General features: G+C 39.5%; 1 protein-coding gene across 2 annotated transcripts; it reads left to right on the forward strand.

Annotated features, from left to right (window-relative positions):
* Positions 1 to 5,801: 5,801 nt before the first annotated feature.
* Positions 5,802 to 8,921, forward strand: LOC144713555 (putative TPR repeat-containing protein At1g05150). Of its 2 annotated transcripts, none has more exons than XM_078588154.1 (2): positions 5,802 to 6,086; positions 6,150 to 8,921. In XM_078588154.1, the coding sequence occupies exon 2, from the start codon at positions 6,346 to 6,348 to the stop codon at positions 8,812 to 8,814; it is 2,469 nt and encodes an 822-aa protein (XP_078444280.1). In that variant the 5' UTR covers positions 5,802 to 6,086; positions 6,150 to 6,345; the 3' UTR covers positions 8,815 to 8,921. The 2 variants fall into 2 exon arrangements, with proteins under 2 accessions (XP_078444280.1, XP_078444279.1); XM_078588153.1 differs by having other exon boundaries at positions 6,160 to 8,921.
* The last annotated feature ends 2,116 nt before the right edge of the window (positions 8,922 to 11,037 follow it).

Here is an 11,037-nt window from a genome sequence, read left to right on the forward strand (position 1 = left end):
ATCCATAAAGTTTGATGTCCATCTTGACTATCAATCAAATAGGAATATTAAGAATACATGTTTAAATACGAGTTATCATTTTATTATGATCACATCATAATTTAATATGTCATTGCATGCATTCACAGACTTCGTTGTAGACATCAAACAATAATAATAATGAATATGTGTTTCTTTCAATGAACTTAAATAAACAAAATGGAGTGATTGGCTTGACAGCCACATAATATACATCACATCATTCTACTTTGAACATGTGTAACAAATATCATTGGAGATTATATTATCTAATATCGTCATTGCCCTAGACCATGATTTAATGCCTTTTTTACTGTTATATCAAGGGTAAATGATCCCCTGTTAACCTCCATTCACCTTCATGTACTTGTTTGTATACCCTAGCTAAGAGTGATTTGAATTATGTGATTAGGGACACGTAGGTTGTAGTCAAAACATAGCCCATCATTCATAAGATGTTTTCAGTAACTCAACTCTAAGTACCACATGGCGGACAATGACATGAACCAACCTGATTTCCTTTTAGGTTTAATATCACTCAGGGGTTCATATGGTTTAATTTAATGAATTCTTTCCCAAAGGTCACCTATTTTGTGTCCTTAGTATATGTACTCCAATATCTGTAAGATCAACCATACTTATCATAGAAGTAAGATTGATAATGTTATTATTTTCGGATAGTTTGATGTTTGCCGCATTTATGCTTTGGATACAGGTATTGAAGATACATGTTTAAAGACTAGTGATTACTGTATTATGATAACATCATAATTCACTAAGTCATTTGATGTATTCAAGGACTTTATTAAAAACAACACAAGATAATGATGATGACTAATTTTTTTATTTTAATTCACTTAAAGATAATGAAGTGTGTGATTGGATTGACTATGACATAATATCTGTCAAGAAGATCATCTTATTTTAAGTGTAGTGTCTTCAATATGCCCTTATCAATTTCTAGTATCTTGATAAAGTTGTCCATCTACTCTTGTTGACTTTTTTAGCTTATATATATGTTTGTTAGCATGTTTTGGAATTGAGCCCTCATCTGATTGGGCAGTAGTTATCTCCAGATGTGGAATTTATTTTAAGAGTACTTTACTCCAATTATCTTCTAGAGGAAGATATTCATCCCCTAAAAGATGATACTCTTTGCAATAAACATTATTTTGTTATTTGGGATGTAAAAATATTATCCACGTGTTTCCTTTGGATATCTCATAAATTTATATAGCTTAGCTATTGATTCTAGCTTATATGGGTTGTGCCTCTTCATGTGGGATTCCCAGATTTATACTTTAATATACATAAAGTTGGGTTTTCTTCTATTCTATATTTCATATTGTGTGGAGGTCACCGACTTGGGTACTAACATGATCAATATATGGATTACTTTTTTAAGCATATAGACCCAAAGGAACACTTCTAATATTGAAAATCTTATCATCAATCTCACCAATGTGTGATTTTTCCTCTCTGACGCAACATTCATCTGTGGTGTGTAGGGAGGAGTCAGCTGAGCCAGTATCATGGTCTGCATAAACTCTATACATAAGTATTCTCTTCCTCAATTAGATCGAAGATATTTGATACTTTTTCTAGATTAATTATCTACTTCATTCATATAATCTTTGAATGTCTAAATGCTTCACACTTATACTACATCAGTATCTTTAGAAATAATTCTTGAAAGTGACAAGGTAATAACGACATCCCCTTACTTGGAAAAGTATTAGAACACGTACATAACAAATATATTAGTTCTACTGTACTCTTAAAACTTTCTCCATTCCCCAAGAATGGTGATTTGGATAGCTTACCCATAATACAATATCCTCAAGTCGCGAACAATTCAGATTCAATTCAACCCAAGAATGCATCTTGATTAAACTTTAGTAATCTTCTATTGTCAACATGTCCTTAGTAGTAGTGCCACTAATAAGATGAATTTACACATTGTTTACTCTTCTAAAGAGGAAAATCTACTTGGATATTAGTAAGAGAAGCATCAATTAAGTATAATACATTAGCCATCGATGCTCAAGCAACCAATTAATTAAAAAAAATTAATTTTGTTCATGGTGGTCAAAATAGACCAACGTCTTTCTAAACAACAAAAAAATTGTTTATTATGCTTGGAACATAAAAATAGACTTTTAAGGACATGAAATCTATGACCAGAAGCTTGAGGTTTGTTGTTCCGTTAGTGGTAGCAATGACTCTTGTGCCATTCCCCCCTTCCCTTAGTTCCTTCTTTCCCATGGTCAGCTTTCTCCTACTTGTTAGCATCTATTAGTCATTACGGATACGAGAACCACATATAGCATTTAATACACATGATGTATATATTGTAAACACAAGTAATTATCTAACTCATAGATACATGAAACCTTCATATATTTCTTTTGAGCTATATCATTGAAGTAATTCTTGGAATTCTTCTTCTAGTGACCCTTTGTCTCTTAGTGGAAACATGTCTCAGTGCCATTCTTTGTTAGTGTTATTTTTAATTTTTTCTTCCCCATGTCCATCTTCAAAGTATACATTACTTCTCTCTTCTTGTTGATCCTAGAATTGGAGAGTACTTTGGGTTTGTCCTTCTACAGGTTATCCTTGGTAGTGGTGACCATGTTTAGCAGCTCATGTAGTGTGGTTGAAATTTTTTCATGTGAAAGTTAACAATGAAGTGGGGGAATGAGGTAGGCAATGGTTGAATATTGGTGTTTGTGCTCATCTCAATGGGGATTTCAATGCCCAACACTAATAATATGTTGCTTCACTTGATCATCTTTGTAATTGGCTCTACAATAATGATGGTTTGACCATGCAGGCTCTAAATACACTCTTTGATATCTCATATCTTTGATTCCTACTTTGCTCAGAAAATAAATCCATCAGATGAAGTGATATGAGGCTTAACTATATATCTTCATGTTGCCTATACCACTCATTGCACATAGAAGCTAGCATGTAGCACTAGACCATGGTACAATAATCCTTCAACTTTTAATACTCTATAATCTCCTCTTCCATAGGCTATGTTATTAGATTGAAAAAGAATCTTTAATGTCCTCAGCACAATATTAATGTTTGTCTAGTCAAATGATTGGTATCCATAATGCCCGTATGCAGTTACTTGTGAACTCTTCACTTGCACAAGATATTTCTAATTGAAGTAGATTATCAGCTTGCAAAAAAATTTCTCCCACTTGCCAATCCTCAAGTGTATAGAAGCACCACAAATCATTGTACAATTACTGAGTACTCATCTCATGGAACTTGTAGCTTCTTATAAAATCCATATGTACCTTGGTCCCTAATAATCATGACTCTTGGAGTACACTCCCCTAACCATTGAGTTTAGTTTGGGCAATACCTTTATTAGTTCAGAGTGTTGGATTCTAGGGGCCTATATCTGGATGAAGAATTCATGACAATTAATCGAAATGATAAAACATGAAATGAGGAACTTGTGCACATATCACATTCGTGATTTCTTGGATCCCAAAGCGAGACGAGCTGAGCTAGTCAAGTGTGCAGCCTCTAGACGTATCCACCCAGTCCTCGGTACGTTGGATCTCTTCCTTCTCGTTAATTAGCCTCGTTCTCTGTTGCCATCATTACGCTGTCCCGATCACATTAGGAGTGGAGAGGAGGTGTGGGGAGAAGGGAGAAAAAAGGGGAAGGCCCCTGAAAAATTCTGGCCTGGGTGAATTTTGTTTAGGGACTTCTCATATTTATACTAAGTGGGTATTTTTCATAAAAACTCCCAAAACTTAAGTATATCTTCTAACGTTCAAAAGACCACTTGCATGTGACCCTCTACGTTCATGTATCAGTCTATTTAATGACTCGAGAATCCCAATAACATTTATTGACGTTAAAAATTAATTAAGTATATCATTTATAGATTACTTAAATTCGGATCGATTTAACTCAATCGATAGGTTGAGTTTCCAACGCGTGGGGTGCTAAGCTACACCTCGTGCTCTAGAAGATACAAAGGAGTGTGTATCAACTCACTTATAGATCCTGTTCGTCATTGGTTAACGCGTATGTATAGTCCCTCCTTCACTTGATGTTCCTAGGATAACTTAGGGTATGGTCAACTATCAAACCCTAATCAGTCATCCGAATTAGTACTGATGCGTTCGAAAATCATCGGAGAACTCTTCTCCTGATATTTCACTACCTGATGACCACTCAATCGTCTTCGTGAACTTCTTGATGCACTCAAACTTAGACTATTTAAATCCCATCATTAGAGACGCAGGTCATAGTCAAAGTATAATTGTCCGTCCACAAGACATCTTTGGTGTTTTAGGTCTAAGGCTAGACAGTGCTATTCTATCAAGATACTCGGATGTCCTTCTCGAGTATCCTTTGAATTATTAATGAACACGGAACGAGATATGGAATGTGTAATTGGCTTGCTGGTCACATATATTTCCATCACAAGCGAGTAGATTTGTATGTAATCCTAGAGTACACTCCACCAAACTACACATTCCTCTTGTCATGTGGTAGTAATTAGGCACTCCACAAGAAGTGGGCTAAGAATACACTCCACCAGCCCAACTTCAAGATATTGGGATCCTAATATTATAATGAGGGTGGCCACACATGTGTTTCTAAATTTAGCGCAATATAATTGAGGGGCTTTATGTGATCACTTTGACATGGTAAACACCACATAATATCTTATTTTAACGTGTCCCATTAACTAGGATATACAAACATGCCTTTTATGTTGTATGTAAGTACATGTATGTGTAAGTTGACTGTCCACGATCCAATCATATTGGTCAACTAAACTTAGGGAACCTACTTTAGGTCCATTGACATTTTCATTTTTTATACTTCATGATTGCACATTATAATCATATCACAAATTGAAATTTTTACTAAAAAATGCAATATCATACAATATTTAAAAACAATAAAACTTTATAAATTAAACATGATAATCATGTTTAAAATATAGATAAGTAATGATTGAAATTTTTTTGTGTGATTTATGTATTTTATTGAAAATTAAAAATCTAACTATTAAATTAAGCTACTCAATTTGATGAACCTACCCAATTATATTAAATTTATTTGAGTCATATTAGAGAACTTACTTTTTTTTGGGATGGCATGTAAGAAATATAGATCAAGTGAAGTTGTAGTTCATATTCCTCTCTCTATTTTAGTAACTCTGTTTTTCTAGTTAAAGTCTTTCAGATCTAGGTATGATTTCAATATCAAGAGTATGATCCCTTTCACCATTCAACAATAATTGATGAATAACACTGGTATCCTTCATTTTCCTTCTTCTCCTATCAACATTAATCATATTTAATATATAAATTATGGATTATTTCGATCTGATCCAATTCCAACCGGGCTGTTTGAATCAAATCAGGCTGGGTCTCCAGGCTGCATAAAAATTTGGACCCGGACAATCGAGAACTGGATTCAATCAATTGAATGCTCAACCTGATCAATCAAATGCAGTGCAAAAAAGGCAAAGAAGGTTTTATAAAATTTGTTTGATTCACATTTTTTTTTCTTTTTGATTCACTTTTTTTATAAAAAAAGGTTTTATATAAAAAAATGCACTCCTTGTTTGATTCACATTTTTTTTCTTTTACTTATTGGGCCGTCCTACTGTTGCACCACGTTTCATCCTCCTTCCTATGCGTTGTAACTGGCCGAATCATGAAGCTTGGTCCTACCACCTCCCCCCAAACTATCGGAGAGAAGAAGACTAGGCAGTTCTCCACCCGTTCGTTAATCCTCCTCTGTACAAACCCTAAAATATCATAACACCACTGCAAGGCCAGGCTGTTAGCAGAGTAGGCGGTCCCCCTTTCATCATCATCACCATCATCCTCTTCTTCTTCTTCTTCTTACTTCTTCTCCATTTTAGAGCTCTACAATCTCCGGAAGCTTAATCAAGGGGATTTCGCCATCTGGGTATCTGGGTAGTCTCCCAGCCCCATGAAAGTCGCGATCTTTCTCTTCGTTGTTCTACAACCTCCGGAAGCTTAATCTGGGGATTTCGCCATCTGGGTATCTGGGTAAGTCTCTCGGCGCCATGAAAGTTGCGATCTTTCTCTTCATTGTTCTAAAACCTCCGGAAGCTTAATCTAGGGGATTTCGCAATCTGGGTATCTGGGTATGTCCCTCAGCGCCATGAAAGTTGCGATCTTTCTCTTCATTGTTCTACAACCTCCGGAAGCTTAATCTGGGGGATTTCGCCATCTGGGTATCTGGGTAATTCCCTCGGCGCCATGAAAGTTGCTATCTTTCTCTCCGTTGTTCTTGATTGAGGGGGTAATGGAGACGGGGTCGGGGAGCGGAGCTTTGGAGTTGATGGCGGAGAAGGTTAGGCGGATTTTTCAGAGGTTCGATGGCAACGGCGATGGCGGGCTTGACAGGGGAGAGATGGCGGCCCTGGTAGTTGCTGTGAACCCGCGTGTCAAATTCAGCGAACCCCAGATAAACGCCATTCTCGACGAGGTCTTCCGGACCTACGCCGGGTTCATCTCGCCGGAGCGCGGGCTCACCCTCAACGGCCTCCTCCGCACCTACGAAGACGGCGCCGGCGACGTCGACCGCGACTTCGACGCCCTCCGCCTCAGCCTCGACGACCCGCCGCTCTCCGTCACGAGCTCCGTCGATCTCGGCCCATCCTCCCCCGCCATCGCCCTCGTCGACCGCCCCTCGGCCGCCACCCACGACACCGAATTGCGGCCGCCGCGGCGCCCGGCCTCGTCCCCTGGCGACGGAGCCCAATTCAGGGGCACTTGGCAGCTAGTGGAGGATCTTCAGGGCTTGATCAGGAAGCTAAGGCTGCAGCAATTGAAGAAGAACGCCAAGGCGAAGGCCGGGGACAGCAGCCACACCATCGACAGCTTCTCCGAGGCGGGCTGGTCGAGGGAGCTCGGCCCGTCTGGCGACGGAGCGCTGCGGTTCGTCTGGGATGAAGGGACCAGGGAATTCTCCAACTTCAGGAAGGAGCTCGAGGCGCTGCGCGCCCGGGTAGACAGGGGGAGGCCCGCAGATGAGGCGTTCGACGGGCACATGGCTCTCGGGCGATGTCTCTACGAGCGGCTGGTCTATGGGGAGGCGCTGGCGAGCTTCCGGCGCGCCGGAGAGCTGCGGCCTGCCGACGCTCGCCCCCGTTTCCATTCTGGGAATGCGCTTCATGCTCTGGGACGACAGCTCGAGGCCAAGGAGGAGTTTGTGCTTGCTCTGGAGGCTGCAGAATCCAGTGGCAATCAGTATGCAAGTCTGCTTCCACAAATTCATGTCAATCTGGGGATAGCCATGGAAGGAGAGGGGATGCTCCTCGGCGCCTGCGAGCATTACCGTGAGGCGGCGATCCTTCGGCCGAGCCATTTCAGAGCCTTGAAGCTTCTTGGCAGTGCTCTCTTCGGCGTGGGAGAGGTCAGGGCAGCCGAGAAGGCCTTAGAGGAAGCCATATTCCTCTGCCCAGACTACGCTGACGCTCGCTGTGATCTTGGTTCCGTGCTTCACAGGCTGGGCGAAGACGAGAGGGCAATTCAGGAGTTCCAGAAGGCAATTGACTTGAAACCCGGCCACGTCGACGCCCTTTACAACCTCGGCGGTCTGTTACTGGCTGTTGGGAGGTTCCCCAGGGCCTCTGAGATGTACTCTAGAGTTCTGACTGTGAGGCCAAACCACTGGAGAGCTCAGCTGAACAAGGCGGTGTCGTTGCTGGGCGCCGGAGAAGCCGACGATGCTAGGAGGTCTCTCCAAGAGGCGTTCAAGATGAGTAAGAGAGTGGAATTGCATGATGCTCTCTCGCATATACGGGCCCTTCAGAAGAAGAAGCTGCTCAAGGGAGGAAGTGCTGAAGTCGAAAATAACGGGTATCTCGTAATTGAGCCGTCCAGATTCAAGCAGTTTGGAAGGAAAACGACATCGAGGGAGGAGCTGATGTTTGCACTTCAGATCAGGGCTTTTCAGGTGGTCACCAAACTGAGCCTTTGTGATGTTGATGAGTTCTTGAACGAGGTGGGCAAGGCTGAGGTTCCGCTCTCGCACCCGGGCAATGGGGCCCCTGAAAAGTCGATTCGCAAGGCGGCCCTCGAGGTCATTCTCAGGAAACTGCTGGAGTCCCTCAAACCAGAGGCATTCCAAGGAGCTATGAAAGCAGTCAATGAGAAGGTTCTGTCAGTGTTAGATAGTTCTGGTTCTGGCAGGGTGGATGCAGGCCTGTTCTTTGCCATTTTGGCTCCTCTGTGTGCCGGCAGTCTCGACAGGCGGAAGCGGGCTGCCTTCGAGGCGCTTAAACTGCAGCCAGACAACGGAACCCGGATCAGAAAAGTCAGTGCAATCACATACTTGAATACTCTAAGAGCCATCTTCATCCCTTCTCTCGGTGCCGGCGCCGGGGATGTTATGGAGATCGGCAGGAACAGTCCTGATTTTTCTGTGGTTTCCTTTCCAGAGTTCATTGAGATGTTTGATGATCCAGAGAGGGGATTCAAAATCTTGAGTACACTGGTGAAACTTGAACTGCGGGACCGTAAGAGGCATGGAGGCTATTACTGCTCCACATGTCGATACCCGATCATTGGGTCAAGGTTCAAGGAGATAACTCAGGGCTTCAGCTTGTGTAGTTATTGCTACAGTGAAGGAAGGGTGCCTTCTGCTTTCAATCTGGAGGAGTACAGTTTCAAAGAGTATGAGACTGAGACAGACACCATGAAAGATAAGTGTGTCTGCTTTCAGTTTCATCCCAAGAGTAACCTTTCTCACCAAAATAAGTCTCATTAAGGTGGCATAATTATATCCGTTCTTGTCTCTTGTTAGTCCTAGCATTTTGCATATATCCTGTTTTATAGTGTTAGTTGTGAATGAAAATCAATTGTTATTTTTTTGTCTCGGTTGTGAGTCTTCATTTTTCCTCTTTTCTTGGTCACTTGAGCATTTACCTTATAACATCACTGTAACCTGTATATGAATCGATTGGGATGAGGCCAAAAGTTCAACAGTTGGCAAAAATGAATTGTATTTGATTTCGATTTTTGATATAAAACAAAAATCAGTCCCAGATGTGTGAGGTTAACTGATCCTGCTCATATCAGTTTACTTAATTGAAACTTGGGTAAGCTTGTGCTCAAATTGGCCCATCTCAGCCAAAATATCTCTTCATTTGATGGAATATGTCGATGGCGAAACTGGATTGAGTTATTTTTGTAATGTGAGGCTGTTCTATATTCCTTTTAAGGTGTTTCTGAAATGACTGGGTTGGTCTGCTTTTAGTGATTCATTTAAATTCTCTCATGAAGAACTCAAACTTAATCCCATACTGTAACTTACCTTCACTTGAACCTTGAGTTATTCTGCTCCTTGGGTCTTATTTTGGTTACACTTTGATTGAACCAAACTTTCATCCAACCTGCATCATAACAATTCAAACATTGCTGCTTGAAGCACATATGGAAAGAATGAAATTAAAAAATTTTCTGGGTAAACAATCTTTCTAATTTCCACTTGGGGATCATATTTATAAGGTTTTTGCGTTGAAAATTTTATTTATTGAAAACCGCCAATTTGAAGTTGATTTTTTTTTGTTTCAAAGTTAAAATGAACAATAATATCCCAAGTCTCCCTCTTAGCTAGATATCAGAAATCTGTCCAACTCCGGAGACTTCAGATGCTGAAAGGAGAGACATGAAATTAATATCAACTGCTATCAAATCGGGTTGGTGCAAACAAAGACTCTAATTTATTCATGTGAAAACGTCATATTTTAAGTTCCCAGCAATGTAATTTTTTTTCATATTACATTAAAATTGATTTTATACTGAATTCATATTAAATATTATCCTCATTCTAAAGAGCACGTGAACAAAAATCGTGCAAAACGATGAAAATCTTTTATTAGAAATCATTGCTCAATAATGGTTGAAGCATCCGATGATTTTTATATGCTGCATCATTTACAAAAAAAACTAAAATGTGGCATAAATGTAATCAGAAATGCCTATCAGCTGAACGTCATCTATAGACATTTCAAAATAACTAATATTCTAATTAAATAAAGTAAAAACATAAAATTTAGCATACGTAAACGATCTACTCATTAATATAAAGTCATGTAATATTTATTTCAGATAATGGAAAGAACCACTCAAATTGGGACTTTGAGAGCTATTCTGCAATGATGTCATTCAGATAAAATGTTGTAAGTTTCACCTAATAGGTTTCTTTATGTCTTCTCATTACATGTGATGTATTTAACTTTTACAATGCACTTTCTACTTTGGTTAATTTATATCATAAAAAACCAATTACCATAAATCATTAACATAAATCAAATAATATTTACCCAATAAATTCAGATTTATCAACAAAGAGCATTTATAATGAACGTGTATGTAATGGGGAAATAAATCCATTTCTTAGAAATGAACTCTAAATAATTTGATGTTTTCAGGAAGTCAGCATATGTACCATAACTTAGGCAAGGGAAAAAAGTCTGACACTGTCAGGCTTTTTCTACCTCACTACGTGTTACATATTTTCCCCATTTTTCATAATTTCAAACTATGTTCTTATTTAAAAATCTAAATTTGTCTCTGTTATATCTTTAGTTTCGTTGGGAGTTTTAGCTATTCAACTAGGTAAGAAACAAAATTACTGTCCATATGGAGACGGTAGTAAGTTTTAGTCTCCCTTGAGTACAGCATATTTACTGTGTTGTCAAAACATATGCTCAATAAAGAAGGAAACTATATGATGAGTTTAAATTTAATTCTATTCTGTGCTCAAATTTGTTTATGTAATAATTTTTTTTTGACTCACGATCTCTAAGTATCAGTGAGCGCCTCAAACAATATTAAGGATTTAGCGCAAATTCTAAGGGTTAGTAGCCACACCACGAAAGATCAGCTCTTTCCTTTATCCCCTAATATAAGTGAACTTAAGTCAACCAACATCCAAAACTTCTTGTGAGCTAGTTCTTTGAGACAGCCCTTTGTATTTACCAACTAG

Source organism: Wolffia australiana, chromosome 16, assembly GCF_029677425.1.
Source record: "Wolffia australiana isolate 7733 chromosome 16, ASM2967742v1".
In the NCBI taxonomy this organism is placed as follows: Eukaryota; Viridiplantae; Streptophyta; class Magnoliopsida; order Alismatales; family Araceae; genus Wolffia; species Wolffia australiana.